This window comes from Eurosta solidaginis, chromosome 5 (assembly GCF_040869045.1).
Source record: "Eurosta solidaginis isolate ZX-2024a chromosome 5, ASM4086904v1, whole genome shotgun sequence".
In the NCBI taxonomy this organism is placed as follows: Eukaryota; Metazoa; Arthropoda; class Insecta; order Diptera; family Tephritidae; genus Eurosta; species Eurosta solidaginis.
In genome coordinates, this window is record NC_090323.1 from 247,094,683 (window position 1) to 247,113,753 (window position 19,071).

Consider the following 19,071-nt stretch of genomic DNA (forward strand, 5'->3'; position numbering starts at 1 on the left):
TTGACATCGGATTCTTGTTTAGCAACCCCCACAATATTTCTAATAAGTAATTCGGTCATTTTGACTAAAAAATGGCACTTTTTTGCGGGATGCCTCTCTTTAGACAGTTTTTTTTTTCAGGTTAAAAAACTTTTTTTTTAAAAAGCACCTAACGGCATAAAAAAAAACACTTCTTGACGAATTTTTTCGTGTGCTTAAAAAATTTTTTTCCCAAAATTTAAATGGGAAGGGGGTGGCTGATTTGACAAAGTATTCCCTATATATATTTGATTTAGTAGAAATAGCATAAACCAAAATTGTATGGATGTAACTAATTATGTGTTTATGATACAATTATTTATTTAATTATAAGAAACATTTTTATGTATAAGCACTGAAGTGTTTAGTCTAGAATAGTATATTGATCTACACAAGTATGTATTTATGCATTATACTACATTCATATGCATATGAGAAGAGAGTGAATTTAACTACATATATCTGCATTAATTAATCACTATGACAATTTGTATGCTTGTATCAATTAATGTTATTTGTTTATTATTATTTAATATTTTTCTTCTGTGGTAAAAATTTAACTTTAGCAGTCGAATCGAAATCTTCCTTAACCCCTTAGCGATTTTGGCCGCTTCGTAACAAGTCACGCTAGATATCTCTATTTCGCTATCACCGATGGCAATTGGGGGTACCAAGGGAGGTTAGATCTTCTTCCGCCTGCCTCTTCCTGCTTCCAAATAGCGGTATCCATTGAAATACTTTCTTGGCCGCAGCGTATTCGTCCAATCGCATAGCATGACCTAGCCAGAGAAGTCTTTGGACTATTATTCGCTCCAGTAGCTTCATAACTGCATAAATCTTATCAATATTCTTCTGTATTCGCAGTCGGCAGACAGGACCATAACATTCAGGAGAAATTTCCTCTTGCAACACTCCAAGAGCCAACTCTTTGCTCGGAATTGCTAAAAATTTGCTGAAGAGGTACCAAAGGACGGAAAGGCGGTAAATATACGAGGGGGTAAACTTGTCGTCTTTTATTCGCGAAATTTGTTAATAACTCTTCAGCCATCGAAAAAAATAATAAAAAACATACTTGGCGGGTTATACCGCCGACCTGATTTAGGTCGAACTTCTTTTCCGATTTGCGTCATAGTCATTTTTAGTTTCTTTCTTACAAATTGGTTTTATGTTGATGTAGTGAGAAAGACACTCCCCTAAGGTTTTGGGAAGTGTTATCGATATTGACATATTACGTTCCGGTAACAATACCATTAAGGTCCTGCTCGATCATCTCGGGAGCGATTTAATATGACCATATTGATCCTTTCAGGCCATCTCGGAACCCCCACAACTACTTAAATGAGGAACTTGAAGTCGCCACAGCTTTGCATGCTAAATATATGCGTGATAAATTCATATTTGTAGCAGACTTCCCCCGCGTTGGTGAGGTCGACAATTGGGTTGCGGATGCTGTGAAGATATAAAGCTTTGAAATTGGTTTTATGCCCACTCCGTACGGCATATGCTTTGCAAATGAGTTTCCTCTGAGAAGCCTTTCATGGCAAAAAAACATCCGAGTGTTTGCCAAATCGCTGCGAGGGGCGACTCCGCTTTCGAAAAAATGTTTCTAAAATATTTTGATGTGGGGTTTTCCGGGATTTGAACCCCGGACTTCCGGTGTGGTAGGCGAGCACGACAACATTACACCACAGCGGTCGCCAATCGAAAGGGTTCGAAAAGTCTCAGTAAGGTGGTTTTTGTTAAGAAATAATCTTCGAAATGCTGTGGATAAGTATACAGAAATGTATTCTGCACAAAAATACTGTGGATCGTATTTTTATAGATGTAGCAAAAAAAATTAAATGTAGCAATTTTTAACCCTTTGGTGACCTCTAAAATATTTTAATCATACCTTCTGAAAAAGGGATCAAGAAGACCCTTTCAGGATAGAGCTATAGGTTTAAAATGTTTAACAAAAATATTTCCCGTGAAATTTTACTATACGTAGTCAGACTAATTACATCGCGTTTCACACATTCTGTCCTATGAACCAAATACTCTTTTTCGGAAAGGGGAGACAAAATAAAAATACACGTGTATCGGCGATTTTCATGTACACGTCAGCATTTTTTTTTATGTATAAAGTATAAAGCTCGTAGTGTCCGTCTGTCCGCGAAAGACTCTGGTTCGATTTTTAATCCTTTTTCCGTGACCCAATCGAGCTGAATTTTTGCAGGCAGACTTGGAAATGTCTGTATCACGTCAAATTTTTTTAAAAATTTATTTTCATCAATTCTCAGATTTTCCTAATTTTTTTTTTAATTTTTTTTTTCACTTATTTCGGCATAACTTGAAAGGACCCCAAATTTTTAAACTACTGAAGCGTTCCGAAACAAAGCTAAAATAGTTTTTCGACCCATCCTACTCTATATATTGTAGTTTATCAATAGTAACTTTCCAACACTAAACTGTTTATGACTTTTACAACACTTACAACTGCTATGACAGATGAAACATTGAATTCCACAATCAATATTGCATCATTTAAATTCGTTTAATTTATTGTTTGATACAACACACTCTGTGTCGTTTGTGTGTTTGTTCCGATCACAGTTGCCGTTATTGAGCAGTTTCTTGGCAACAAACGAGCTGCCAATTATAAAAATATTGTTGCAGAAATGATTTCGGCATATGGCGAAATGGGCATATTAATGTCGCTAAAGATCCATTTCCTTCACAATCATTTAGATTTTTTCCCTGATGATTTAGGAGCTTGTAGCGATGAGCATGGCGAAAGGTTCCATCAGAACATTGCGGCTATTGAAAAGCGTGCATTTTTATTTTCTCTCCCCTTTCCGAAAAAGTATATTTGGTTCATAGGACAGAATTAAAGCTCGTTTTTGTAACGCCTTTTCATTTTTTCGTGTTCGATTGCAAACGTCAGACTAAACGTCAAACCAAATGTTTGTTCGTTTCATAGAAAAACTGCATAAAGGGCAGGGTTGAGTGCAAAAGTGAAATAATGAACACCCTGCAAGGGCGCATATTTTGTGTTGAAACAAAATGACCATAAGTATGCCGCTCCAATGTTATTTTCCTTTTTGCACTTTCTCTGTAATCTCTTAGGCAGAATATTGAAAATATGAAATGGCTATAGCAATGACAATTTACTAAAGAGTGCAAACCGGGTTTGAGGTTTGCCTATATCGCTCTGGGTCTTTCCGCTTGACTTGGAATCAATCCGCCCGCAGCCAATTATTTTCAAATTTTTGCATAGTCGTATTGATATCGAAGTCAAAACGCGTATTTTCATACATAACTGTCAGAATTTTTGGACGTGTCTCAACTGTTGGCCGCCAAAGCAAAGTTTTACCGTTTGTTTTTGTTTTATTTCGTTTTCGGTATGCATTAGGGTGGGTCAAATGTATTGTTGAAAAGGCACATCCAGTTTCTGAATCTATGGGTCATGTTGAGTAATATTGTCCATGGGACCATAGGTCTGAAATAAAATACATGAAAATAAATGTCAAATTCGGATTCGGATTGGGATATAAAATTTCCTAACAAAATTAGGGAGGCTAGAAATTCATTTCAGACCTATGGGCCCATGGACAATATTACTCAGTATGACCCATAGATTCAGACTCTGGATGTGCACCTGAAGTTTTTTTTCCTTTTTGCCCCATACAATTTGACCCGTCCTAGTATACATATATGTTTGCATCTAAGTATGTACATATGTAGGTAGTAATTTTCCTTACACCTAAATAAATTTAAAATTAAAACTCTTTTCTCATTTGTTTTCATAGCTTAATTAACACTATATAACAAATTGTGTATATAGCGTGTATTTATTTTATATGTAATAACATGATTGATTAACTCGTGGTAAAATCGAAACGATTTTTATTTTTAAGGATTGAGTCTTACATATACATATGTATGACGTGTTAATACAGAAAATAATTTTAAATTTTGCAAAATTAGCTTACGATACCAACAAGTTCGGTCCTCATTTCGACGCAAAACCTATTCGAATGCTACAAACTATTATTCTGATTGTACAAATGTATATGATAATTTAACATAAATCTACAAAATTGATTGTTATAGAACAGAACTTAATTTGCATTTTTAAAATGTGCATTTAAAGGGTCATAAGGTGTTTTTTTTTTTTGCAAGAAAGCTTGAAAAAAACGCTTCAACTAGCTAAACAGTTTCATTATTGCAAAACCATACAGATGGTGGAAGTTTATCAGCTAATTGTTACTTTTTTTTAGCTGCTATAACATTTCTACCTAGCGCAGTATGTTTTTGACACTCAACCAGAGAATTACAAAAACAAAATACATGAAATACGTGTGTTTGTTTGTATGTATGTCACCCTGCCGCCACGCTGTTATTTTGTTATTTTTGTTTATCTGCACATTCGTGTGTTCATTTCATTCGCTCGTTCACAATAGTGCCCTATTTTTGAATATGCAACACTATACAACACTATTAATCAGGCAAAATTCCACCATCTGTATGGTTTTGCAATAATGAAACTGTTTAGCTAGTTGAAGCGTTTTTTTCAAGCTCTCTTGCAAAAAAAAAACACCTTATGACCCTTTAAATGCACATCAGGTCGACAAACCGCTTAGCCAACTCAACTCGATTACTTTTTATTGTTGCTTTCCATGCAATTCGGTAAGCTAGCTAGTGTTTTAATTGTAATAGTTAGCAACGAAATACAGCTATACTAGAAAATTTCGTTCAGTGACTTAAATAAAACTTATTTTATTCAGAACATTAGATAGAAGATTTTTTTAAATCATATGTTACATAGCTAATTATTATTTTTATTATATATATACACGTTAGGGTGGGTCAAATTTATTGTTGAAAAGGCACATCCAGTTTCTGAATCTATGGGTCATACTGTGTAATATTGCCCATGGGACCATAGTTCTGAAATGAATTTCGAGCCTCCCTAATTTTGTTAGAAAATATTTTTCTTAGAAATTTTTATTATTATTTTTGTTAGCAAATATTTTGGGCTATTTAAAAATTGAATTTGCAATATGGAAAAGTAAAATATTCGTCGCTATAGTGCGCTTTCTTACTATTTTTCGCATTTTATCGCTTCTTTTTGGGGAAAATCCGCGAATTTGTTGCAAAAAGCGACGAATATTTTACTTTTCCATATTGCAAATTCAATTTTTAAATAGCCCAAAATATTTTCTAACAAAAATAATAAAAATGACTAAAAGAATATTTTCTAATAAAATTAGGGAGGCTCGAAATTCATTTCAGACCTATGGTCCCATGGACAATATTGTACCCAGTATGACCCATAGATTCAGAAACTGGATGTGCACCTGAAGTTTTTTCCCCATACAATTTGACCCGCCCTAATATACATATATATATGAGCATGGAGTTGTAAAGTAAATACATATGTACATACTTAAATACATTTATTCATGCATTTATGTGTATGAACGTGTAAGTGGGTTATGGTAAACATATGTAAACTTAATTATTTTTATATATGTAGGTATGTATATAAAATATTTCACCCTCAAATAACATATTGTACATACTACATGCAATTTATGTGTTATATAATGAAACTCATAAACTGATTTTTTAACTCAATTTCCACATTTTTGTCTTGTCAATTTTTTTATACTCAAGATCGCACCAATGCTATATATATATATTTATGTAGTATATTGAATCACTTAACTTTAAGCATAATAAATGACTTATGTATGTATGGTGTATGTATGTTTGTAAAACATAGCTTAAATTAAGATTATTGTTGAAGTTAAAAATGAAAAATATATTTAGGTGTTAATCCTTTTTTTTTTTTTTTTTTTTTTTTTTGCTAATACAAATAAACCAGTATTCATTTATTTATTTATTAAGCAAAAACATTAAAAGACTGCAAAGAAAAAAATGAAAGTTTTAAATTTTATATAACAATTATTAATCTGAAAGAGAAAATATATGAATATTTAGTCATACCGGAAATTGATTCCTTTATTTGATAAGAGCCTATTGCACTCGGAGCTATCCGGTAGTGGCAGTACATAATATTCACTTTCGCTGCTCTGTGGATAGAAAACAGAAAATTACAGTTATTTTAAGATGTCCATTAAAAAAATTCGTTTTAACGGGCGGAATATAATAAATTAGAGTATAAAAAAAGCTTGCAAAATGCCACGTTGCGTTTGAATTTTTTTTAAACCATATGTAATTAGGGTGCAGTAGTTTAAACAAAATAAATTCATAATCGTTAATTTGTTAAATATTTATTACTTGAAAGAACCCACAGAATTACATTATAAAGGTAAAAATAAGAATTGTATTGGGTCCTAGATTTCGCGAAGTTGTCGACTTAAAAAATAAAGAACTACTATGGAACTACGAAAATAATGTTCACCCCAAAACTATCTTATTTAACGAAAATATTTTCGGCATCCGTCCCTGAGTTGGGGATAGGGTCGTCAACTTTACGAAATGCCAAACCAGAAGACTTGGGTTTTGATAATGATCAATTGTGAAAATCGAAATTAACGTTTCAGGTACTCTTTTATAGTTTCGAAAATAAACAACAGAGATTTGAATACAAGTCCAAGTACTTTTTCAAGCCCTTCTCTCGATAAATATTGATAAAGTTGCAAAAAGTTTTTACTACGACATATATAGAAACCCAACGGCCATCGACACAATAATACATAATAACTCAAATCACCCCCAACAGCATAAAAATACAGCATTAAGGCATTTGGTACATAAACTTGAAGGAACACCCCTTACACTAAAAGCATACACGAGAGAGCTCGAAGTAATATATAACATTGCTGCAAGCAACGGATATAAAAAAGCACTAGTAGATAAGCTCAGGACGCATGAAGAACCAAAAAGATATAATGAAAAGGAAAATAATAACACCTGGACGACTATGGTTGAGTAATCTAGGGCGAAAACTAAGAACTAACCCTAACTGAGAGGATAACACATTAAAAAAAAAAAACACGGAATCCAAACATTATACGAGAGTCCAACTTCGCGAATCCCATGGTCGAAAAAGAATGCTCGCCAGCAAACACCAATAAAACAGCCAGGGCCCTTCACATACAAGCGAAAGGCTGACGTCTGAACGTACTCGAAAACATGGAAAACTACAAGCAGAAAACATTCGACAGTAAAATAATAAACGAACAGATAAACACAACGACAAGAACAGATCACAACGAAAATCGACACTGATGATGGCACAACGCCGAAACCGGTTTGTCTCGAAACCAAATTTGACAAGGTATGACGGAAAAACGTATACACCCTTCGCATACGTATATCTTCAACTTAAGTATGATGTGAGAATCATTTCAAAGCAGGCATGCTTAACGAACGAAACGATATCATTTCGTTACGATAATCAACGCTAATAAACGAAACGAAGTCACTTCGTTTCGTTTATTAACGTTAAGATCGTCAAATTAACGTTAATTTGTCGTTCTTAACGTTAATAAACGAAACGAAATGACTTCGTTTCGTTTATTAACGTTGATTATCGTAACGAAATGATATCGTTTCGTTCGTTAAGCATGCCTGTTTCAAAGGGTTATCAAACCCCTTTTAGTCTACTGGTTTGGAGTAACTGTAGAGCAATTGTGTCCGAAAACTTTTTGTTTTGTACGTGTTAAAAACAATGATTGGTGTGACTTGCAAATGTGTCGTTTTGGCTATCCTTTTGACATGGATCGGGTTTTCCTAATTAGGGATAGAGCATTCTTCTCCAACTGAGCGTCTGCTGATCCCTTTGAGCGGCTACTTTCTGGGTTGTCCTTCAAGCCTTCCCTGCAGCGCAAAATCGTTCTTAGGCTAGTGTCCTAGAATGACCCTCTGAGTTTCGCCAACTTTTTATACCTTTCATGAAAATGAAATGGTATATTAATTTCGTCACGAAACCGAAAATTGTAAGTCCTTAAAGGAAAATAGATAGACCCACCATTAAGTATACCGAAATAATCAGGTTGAAGAGCTGAGTTGATTTAGCCATGTCTGTATGCAAACTAGTCCCTCAATTTTTGAGATATCTTGATAAAATTTGGTGAGCGGGTGTATTTGGGTGTCCGATTAGACATTTGTCGGAACCGACCGGATCGGACCACTATAGCATATATCCTCCATACAACCGATTTTTCAGAAAAAGAGGATTTTTGTAATATCTTACCCAATTTAACAGATTGAAGCTTCAAACTCCACCATATACTTTCGTATATTGCACATATTATTGCCTGAAAAAATTGATGAGATCGGTTGTATATATAGTATATATCCCCCACAACCGATTGTTCAGATAAGGAACTTTTCGTAATTACTGCCCCATTTTAAGAGCTAGAGGCTTCAAATTTCAACGAATGCTTAGGTATATAGCATATATTGTTGTCTGAAAAAATCATAAAGATCGGTGGTATATATAGTATATATATGGTGGTATATACAGTATATATATATAGTATATATATATTTTTGGCAAATTTTAGCCCCATTTTAACAGCTAGAAGCTTCAAATTTCACCGAATACTTACGTATATAGCATATATTGTTGTCTGAAAAAATTATAGAGATCGGTTGTATATATAGTATATATCTCATACAACCGATTGTTCAGATAAGAAACTTTTCGCAATTTCTACCCCATTTTAACAGCGATAAGCTTCAAATTTCACCGATTGCTTACGTATATAGCATATATTGTTGTCTGAAAAAATCATAGAGATCGGTTGTATATATAGTATATATCTCATACAACCGATTGTTCAGATAAGAAACTTTTCGCAATTTCTACCCCATTTTAACAGCTATAAGCTTCAAATTTCACCGATTGCTTACGTATATAGCATATATTGTTGTCTGAAAAAATCATAGAGATCGGTTGTATATATAGTATATATCTCATACAACCGATTGTTCAGATAAGAAACTTTTCGCAATTTCTACCCCATTTTAACAGCTAGAAGCTTCAAATTTCACCAAATGCTTACGTATATAGCATATATTGTTGTCTTCAAAAATCATAGAGATCGGTGGTATATATAGTATATATATGGTGGTATATATAGTATATATATATAGTATATATATATATTTTTTTGGCAAATTTTAGCCCCATTTTAACAGCTAGAAGCTTCAAATTTCACCGAATACTTACGTATATAGCATATATTGTTGTCTGAAAAAATCATAGAGATCGGTTGTATATATAAGATATATCTCATACAACCGATTGTTCAGATAAGAAACTTTTCGCAATTTCTACCCCATTTTAACAGCTATAAGCTTCAAATTTCACCGATTGCTTACGTATATAGCATATATTGTTGTCTGAAAAAATCATAGAGATCGGTGGTATATATAGTATATATATGGTGGTATATATAGTATATATATATAGTATATATATATATTTTTTTGGCAAATTTTAGCCCCATTTTAACAGCTAGAAGCTTCAAATTTCACCGAATACTTACATATATAGCATATATTGTTGTCTGAAAAAATCATAGAGATCGGTTGTATATATAAGATATATCTCATACAACCGACTGTTCAGATAAGAAACTTTTCGCAATTTCTACCCCATTTTAACAGCTAGAAGCTTCAAATTTCACCAAATGCTTACGTATATAGCATATATTGTTGTCTGAAAAAATCATAGAGATCGGTGGTATATATAGTATATATCTCATACAACCGATTGTTCAGATAAGAAACTTTGCGCAATTTCTGCCCCGTTTTAACAGCTAGAAGCTTCAAATTTCACAAAATGCTTACGGATATAGCATATATTGTTGTCTGAAAAAATTATAGAGATCGGTGGTATATATATTATACACTTCATACAAACTGTCATTTTTGCCCCTTTTTTACGGCTAGAAGCTTCAAAATTCATCAAATTTCATCAAATAGTTACGTTTACGTCATATATTTTTGAAATACCTGATTCGTAGTCATAGTTTTTACATGCAGACCACAAAAAACGTGAAGCTTTGCATCCTCACACAGATTACCTACCTATTTTTATACCTTTCACGAAAATGAAATGGTATATTAATTTCGTCACGAAACCGAAAATTGTAAGTCCTTAAAGGAAAATAGATAGACCCACCATTAAGTATACCGAAATAATCAGGTTGAAGAGCTGAGTTGATTTAGCCATGTCCGTCTGTCCGTCTGTCCGTCTGTCTGTTTGTATGCAAACTAGTCCCTCAATTTTTGAGATATCTTGATAAAATTTGGTGAGCGGGTGTATTTGGGTGTCCGATTAGACATTTGTCGGAACCGACCGGATCGGACCACTATAGCATATATCCTCGCTACAACCGATTTTTCAGAAAAAGAGGATTTTTGTAATATCTTACCCAATTTAACAGATTGAAGCTTCAAACTTCACCATATACTTTCGTATATTGCACATATTGTTGCCTGAAAAAATTGATGAGATCGGTTGTATATATAGTATATATCCCCCACAACCGATTGTTCAGATAAGGAACTTTTCGTAATTACTGCCCCATTTTAAGAGCTAGAGGCTTCAAATTTCAACGAATGCTTAGGTATATAGCATATATTGTTGTCTGAAAAAATCATAAAGATCGGTGGTATATATATTATATATATGGTGGTATATACAGTATATATATATAGTATATATATATTTTTGGCAAATTTTAGCCCCATTTTAACAGCTAGAAGCTTCAAATTTCACCGAATACTTACGTATATAGCATATATTGTTGTCTGAAAAAATCATAGAGATCGGTTGTATATATAGTATATATCTCATACAACCGACTGTTCAGATAAGAAACTTTTCGCAATTTCTACCCCATTTTAACAGCTAGAAGCTTCAAATTTCACCAAATGCTTACGTATATAGCATATATTGTTGTCTGAAAAAATCATAGAGATCGGTGGTATATATAGTATATATCTCATACAACCGATTGTTCAGATAAGAAACTTTGCGCAATTTCTGCCCCGTTTTAACAGCTAGAAGCTTCAAATTTCACAAAATGCTTACGGATATAGCATATATTGTTGTCTGAAAAAATTATAGAGATCGGTGGTATATATATTATACACTTCATACAAACTGTCATTTTTGCCCCTTTTTTACGGCTAGAAGCTTCAAAATTCATCAAATTTCATCAAATAGTTACGTTTACGTCATATATTTTTGAAATACCTGATTCGTAGTCATAGTTTTTACATGCAGACCACAAAAAACGTGAAGCTTTGCATCCTCACACAGATTACCTACCTATTTTTATACCTTTCACGAAAATGAAATGGTATATTAATTTCGTCACGAAACCGAAAATTGTAAGTCCTTAAAGGAAAATAGATAGACCCACCATTAAGTATACCGAAATAATCAGGTTGAAGAGCTGAGTTGATTTAGCCATGTCCGTCTGTCCGTCTGTCTGTTTGTATGCAAACTAGTCCCTCAATTTTTGAGATATCTTGATAAAATTTGGTGAGCGGGTGTATTTGGGTGTCCGATTAGACATTTGTCGGAACCGACCGGATCGGACCACTATAGCATATATCCTCGCTACAACCGATTTTTCAGAAAAAGAGGATTTTTGTAATATCTTACCCAATTTAACAGATTGAAGCTTCAAACTTCACCATATACTTTCGTATATTGCACATATTGTTGCCTGAAAAAATTGATGAGATCGGTTGTATATATAGTATATATCCCCCACAACCGATTGTTCAGATAAGGAACTTTTCGTAATTACTGCCCCATTTTAAGAGCTAGAGGCTTCAAATTTCAACGAATGCTTAGGTATATAGCATATATTGTTGTCTGAAAAAATCATAAAGATCGGTGGTATATATAGTATATATATGGTGGTATATATAGTATATATATATAGTATATATATATATATTTTTGGCAAATTTTAGCCCCATTTTAACAGCTAGAAGCTTCAAATTTCACCGAATACTTACGTATATAGCATATATTGTTGTCTGAAAAAATCATAGAGATCGGTTGTATATATAGTATATATCTCATACAACCGATTGTTCAGATAAGAAACTTTTCGCAATTTCTACCCCATTTTAACAGCTATAAGCTTCAAATTTCACCGATTGCTTACGTATATAGCATATATTGTTGTCTGAAAAAATCATAGAGATCGGTTGTATATATAGTATATATCTCATACAACCGATTGTTCAGATAAGAAACTTTTCGCAATTTCTACCCCATTTTAACAGCTAGAAGCTTCAAATTTCACCAAATGCTTACGTATATAGCATATATTGTTGTCTGAAAAAATCATAGAGATCGGTGGTATATATAGTATATATCTCATACAACCGATTGTTCAGATAAGAAACTTTGCGCAATTTCTGCCCCGTTTTAACAGCTAGAAGCTTCAAATTTCACAAAATGCTTACGGATATAGCATATATTGTTGTCTGAAAAAATTATAGAGATCGGTGGTATATATATTATACACTTCATACAAACTGTCATTTTTGCCCCTTTTTTACGGCTAGAAGCTTCAAAATTCATAAAATTTCATCAAAGAGTTACGTTTACGTCATATATTTTTGAAATACCTGATTCGTAGTCATAGTTTTTACATGCAGACCACAAAAAACGTGAAGCTTTGCATCCTCACACAGATTACCTACCTATTTTTATACCTTTCATGAAAATGAAATGGTATATTAATTTCGTCACGAAACCGAAAATTGTAAGTCCTTAAAGGAAAATAGATAGACCCACCATTAAGTATACCGAAATAATCAGGTTGAAGAGCTGAGTTGATTTAGCCATGTCCGTCTGTCCGTCTGTCCGTCTGTCTGTTTGTATGCAAACTAGTCCCTCAATTTTTGAGATATCTTGATAAAATTTGGTGAGCGGGTGTATTTGGGTGTCCGATTAGACATTTGTCGGAACCGACCGGATCGGACCACTACAGCATATATCCTCCATACAACCGATTTTTCAGAAAAGGAGGATTTTTGTAATAGCTTACCCAATTTAACAGATTGAAGCTTCAAACTTCACCATATACTTTCGTATATTGCACATATTTTTGCCTGAAAAAATTGATGAGATCGGTTGTATATATAGTATATATCCCCCACAACCGATTGTTCAGATAAGGAACTTTTCGTAATTACTGCCCCATTTTAAGAGCTAGAGGCTTCAAATTTCAACGAATGCTTAGGTATATAGCATATATTGTTGTCTGAAAAAATCATAAAGATCGGTGGTATATATAGTATATATATGGTGGTATATATAGTATATATATATATTTTTTTTTGGCAAATTTTAGCCCCATTTTAACAGCTAGAAGCTTCAAATTTCACCGAATACTTACGTATATAGCATATATTGTTGTCTGAAAAAATCATAGAGATCGGTTGTATATATAGTATATATCTCATACAACCGATTGTTCAGATAAGAAACTTTTCGCAATTTCTACCCCATTTTAACAGTTATAAGCTTCAAATTTCACCGATTGCTTATGTATATAGCATATATTGTTGTCTGAAAAAATCATAGAGATCGGTTGTATATATAGTATATATCTCATACAACCGATTGTTCAGATAAGAAACTTTTCGCAATTTCTACCCCATTTTAACAGCTAGAAGCTTCAAATTTCACCAAATGCTTACGTATATAGCATATATTGTTGTCTGAAAAAATCATAGAGATCGGTGGTATATATAGTATATATCTCATACAACCGATTGTTCAGATAAGAAACTTTTCGCAATTTCTACCCAATTTTAACAGCTAGAAGCTTCAAATTTCACAAAATGCTTACGGATATAGCATATATTGTTGTCTGAAAAAATTATAGAGATCGGTGGTATATATATTATACACTTCATACAAACTGTCATTTTTGCCCCTTTTTACGGCTAGAAGCTTCAAAATTCATCAATTTTCATCAAATAGTTACGTTTACGTCATATATTTTTGAAATACCTGATTCGTAGTCATAGTTTTTACACGCAGACCACAAAAAACAAGAAACTTTGCATCCTCACACAAAGTACCTACCTGTTTTTATACCTTTCATGAAAATTAAATGGTATATTAATTTCGTCACGAAACCGAAAATTGTAAGTCCTTAAAGGAAAATAGATAGACCCACCATTAAGTATACCGAAATAATCAGGTTGAAGAGCTGAGTTGTTTTAGCCATGTCCGTCTGTCCGTCTGTCCGTCTGTCCGTCTGTCCGTCTGTCCGTCTGTCTGTTTGTATGCAAACTAGTCCCTCAATTTTTGAGATATCTTGATAAAATTTGGTGAGCAGGTGTATTTGGGTGTCCGATTAGACATTTGTCGGAACCGACCGGATCGGACCACTATAGCATATATCCTCCATACAACCGATTTTTCAGAAAAAGAGGATTTTTGTAATATCTTACCCAATTTAACAGATTGAAGCTTCAAACTTCACCATATACTTTCGTATATTGAACATATTGTTGCCTGAAAAAATTTATGAGATCGGTCGTATATATAGTATATATCCCCCACAACCGATTGTTCAGATAAGGAACTTTTCGTAATTACTGCCCTATTTTAAGAGCTAGAGGCTTCAAATTTCAGCGAATGCTTACTTATATAGCATATATTGTTGTCTGAAAAAATCATAAAGATCGGTGGTATATATAGTATATATATGGTGGTATATATAGTATATATATATAGTATATATATATATATTTTCGCAAATTTTAGCCCCATTTTAACAGCTAGAAGCTTCAAATTTCACCGAATATTTACTTATATAGCATATATTGTTGTCTGAAAAAATCATAGAGATCGGTTGTATATATAGTATATATCTCATACAACCGATTTTTCAGATAAGAAACTTTTCGCAATTAAAAAAAAAAAAAAAAAAAAAAAAAAATTTTCACAATTTCTACCCCATTTTAACAGCTATAAGCTTCAAATTTCACTGATTGCTTACGTATATAGCATATATTGTTGTCTGAAAAAATCATAGAGATCGGTTCTATATATAGTATATATCTCATACAACCGATTGTTCAGATAAGAAACTTTTCGCAATTTCTACCCCATTTTAACAGCTAGAAGCTTCAAATTTCACCAACTGCTTACGTGTATAGCATATATTGATGTCTGAAAAAATCATTGAGATCGGTGATATACATAGTATATATCTCATACAACCGATTGTTCAGATAAGAAACTTTGCGCAATTTCTGCCCCGTTTTAACAGTTAGAAGCTTCAAATTTCACAAAATGCTTTCGTATATAGCATATATTGTTGTCTGAAAAAATCATAGAGATCGGTGATATATATATTATATACTTCATATAAACTGTCATATTGACCCCTTTTTTACGGCTAGAAGCTTCAAGATTCATCAAGTTTCATCAAATAATTACGTTTACGTCATATATTTTTGAAATACGTGATTCGTAGCCATAGTTTTTACATGCAGACCACAAAAAACGTGAAGCTTTGCATCCTCACACAGATTACCTACCTATTTTTATACCTTTCATGAAAATGAAATGGTATATTAATTTCGTCACGAAACCGAAAATTGTAAGTCCTTAAAGGAAAATAGATAGACCCACCATTAAGTATACCGAAATAATCAGGTTGAAGAGCTGAGTTGTTTTAGCCATGTCCGTCTGTCCGTCTGTCCGTCTGTCCGTCTGTCCGTCTGTCCGTCTGTCTGTTTGTATGCAAACTAGTCCCTCAATTTTTGAGATATCTTGATAAAATTTGGTGAGCAGGTGTATTTGGGTGTCCGATTAGACATTTGTCGGAACCGACCGGATCGGACCACTATAGCATATATCCTCCATACAACCGATTTTTCAGAAAAAGAGGATTTTTGTAATATCTTACCCAATTTAACAGATTGAAGCTTCAAACTTCACCATATACTTTCGTATATTGAACATATTGTTGCCTGAAAAAATTTATGAGATCGGTCGTATATATAGTATATATCCCCCACAACCGATTGTTCAGATAAGGAACTTTTCGTAATTACTGCCCTATTTTAAGAGCTAGAGGCTTCAAATTTCAGCGAATGCTTACTTATATAGCATATATTGTTGTCTGAAAAAATCATAAAGATCGGTGGTATATATAGTATATATATGGTGGTATATATAGTATATATATATAGTATATATATATATATTTTCGCAAATTTTAGCCCCATTTTAACAGCTAGAAGCTTCAAATTTCACCGAATATTTACTTATATAGCATATATTGTTGTCTGAAAAAATCATAGAGATCGGTTGTATATATAGTATATATCTCATACAACCGATTTTTCAGATAAGAAACTTTTCGCAATTAAAAAAAAAAAAAAAAAAAAAAAAAACTTTTCACAATTTCTACCCCATTTTAACAGCTATAAGCTTCAAATTTCACTGATTGCTTACGTATATAGCATATATTGTTGTCTGAAAAAATCATAGAGATCGGTTCTATATATAGTATATATCTCATACAACCGATTGTTCAGATAAGAAACTTTTCGCAATTTCTACCCCATTTTAACAGCTAGAAGCTTCAAATTTCACCAACTGCTTACGTGTATAGCATATATTGATGTCTGAAAAAATCATTGAGATCGGTGATATACATAGTATATATCTCATACAACCGATTGTTCAGATAAGAAACTTTGCGCAATTTCTGCCCCGTTTTAACAGTTAGAAGCTTCAAATTTCACAAAATGCTTTCGTATATAGCATATATTGTTGTCTGAAAAAATCATAGAGATGGGTGATATATATATTATATACTTCATATAAACTGTCATATTGACCCCTTTTTTACGGCTAGAAGCTTCAAGATTCATCAAGTTTCATCAAATAATTACGTTTACGTCATATATTTTTGAAATACGTGATTCGTAGCCATAGTTTTTACATGCAGACCACAAAAAACGTGAAGCTTTGCATCCTCACACAGATTACCTACCTATTTTTATACCTTTCATGAAAATGAAATGGTATATTAATTTCGTCACGAAACCGAAAATTGTAAGTCCTTAAAGGAAAATAGATAGACCCACCATTAAGTATACCGAAATAATCAGGTTGAAGAGCTGAGTTGTTTTAGCCATGTCCGTCTGTCCGTCTGTCCGTCTGTCCGTCTGTCTGTTTGTATGCAAACTAGTCCCTCAATTTTTGAGATATCTTGATAAAATTTGGTGAGCAGGTGTATTTGGGTGTCCGATTAGACATTTGTCGGAACCGACCGGATCGGACCACTATAGCATATATCCTCCATACAACCGATTTTTCAGAAAAAGAGGATTTTTGTAATATCTTACCCAATTTAACAGATTGAAGCTTCAAACTTCACCATATACTTTCGTATATTGAACATATTGTTGCCTGAAAAAATTTATGAGATCGGTCGTATATATAGTATATATCCCCCACAACCGATTGTTCAGATAAGGAACTTTTCGTAATTACTGCCCTATTTTAAGAGCTAGAGGCTTCAAATTTCAGCGAATGCTTACTTATATAGCATATATTGTTGTCTGAAAAAATCATAAAGATCGGTGGTATATATAGTATATATATGGTGGTATATATAGTATATATATATAGTATATATATATATATTTTCGCAAATTTTAGCCCCATTTTAACAGCTAGAAGCTTCAAATTTCACCGAATATTTACTTATATAGCATATATTGTTGTCTGAAAAAATCATAGAGATCGGTTGTATATATAGTATATATCTCATACAACCGATTTTTCAGATAAGAAACTTTTCGCAATTAAAAAAAAAAAAAAAAAAAAAAAAAATTTTCACAATTTCTACCCCATTTTAACAGCTATAAGCTTCAAATTTCACTGATTGCTTACGTATATAGCATATATTGTTGTCTGAAAAAATCATAGAGATCGGTTCTATATATAGTATATATCTCATACAACCGATTGTTCAGATAAGAAACTTTTCGCAATTTCTACCCCATTTTAACAGCTAGAAGCTTCAAATTTCACCAACTGCTTACGTGTATAGCATATATTGATGTCTGAAAAAATCATTGAGATCGGTGATATACATAGTATATATCTCATACAACCGATTGTTCAGATAAGAAACTTTGCGCAATTTCTGCCCCGTTTTAACAGTTAGAAGCTTCAAATTTCACAAAATGCTTTCGTATATAGCATATATTGTTGTCTGAAAAAATTATAGAGATCGGTGATATATATATTATATACTTCATATAAACTGTCATATTGACCCCTTTTTTACGGCTAGAAGCTTCAAGATTCATCAAGTTTCATCAAATAATTACGTTTACGTCATATATTTTTGAAATACGTGATTCGTAGCCATAGTTTTTACATGCAGACCACAAAAAACGTGAAGCTTTGCATCCTCACACAGATTACCTACCTATTTTTATACCTTTCATGAAAATGAAATGGTATATTAATTTCGTCACGAAACCGAAAATTGTAAGTCCTTAAAGGAAAATAGATAGACCCACCATTAAGTATACCGAAATAATCAGGTTGAAGAGCTGAGTTGTTTTAGCCATGTCCGTCTGTCCGTCTGTCCGTCTGTCTGTTTGTATGCAAACTAGTCCCTCAATTTTTGAGATATCTTGATAAAATTTGGTGAGCAGGTGTATTTGGGTGTCCGATTAGACATTTGTCGGAACCGACCGGATCGGACCACTATAGCATATATCCTCCATACAACCGATTTTTCAGAAAAAGAGGATTTTTGTAATATCTTACCCAATTTAACAGATTGAAGCTTCAAACTTCACCATATACTTTCGTATATTGAACATATTGTTGCCTGAAAAAATTTATGAGATCGGTCGTATATATAGTATATATCCCCCACAACCGATTGTTCAGATAAGGAACTTTTCGTAATTACTGCCCTATTTTAAGAGCTAGAGGCTTCAAATTTCAGCGAATGCTTACTTATATAGCATATATTGTTGTCTGAAAAAATCATAAAGATC

General features: G+C 33.0%; 2 protein-coding genes across 2 annotated transcripts in view; one reads left to right on the plus strand and one right to left on the minus strand.

Annotated features, from left to right (window-relative positions):
* The window catches only part of LOC137253082 (uncharacterized), an 83,579-nt gene that overhangs the window by 44,230 nt on the left and 20,278 nt on the right, over positions 1–19,071 (plus strand). The window lies entirely within an intron of this gene.
* The window catches only part of LOC137253081 (zinc finger TRAF-type-containing protein 1 homolog), an 81,123-nt gene continuing 62,366 nt past the window's right edge, over positions 315–19,071 (minus strand). Inside the window, exons 8-9 of the mRNA XM_067789418.1 lie at positions 6,010–6,095; positions 315–5,926 (exon numbers count right to left, since the gene is read on the minus strand). Coding sequence (XP_067645519.1) covers positions 5,899–5,926; positions 6,010–6,095 — 114 coding nt within the window. The 3' untranslated portion in view covers positions 315–5,898. The remainder of the gene's footprint in view (positions 5,927–6,009; positions 6,096–19,071) is intronic.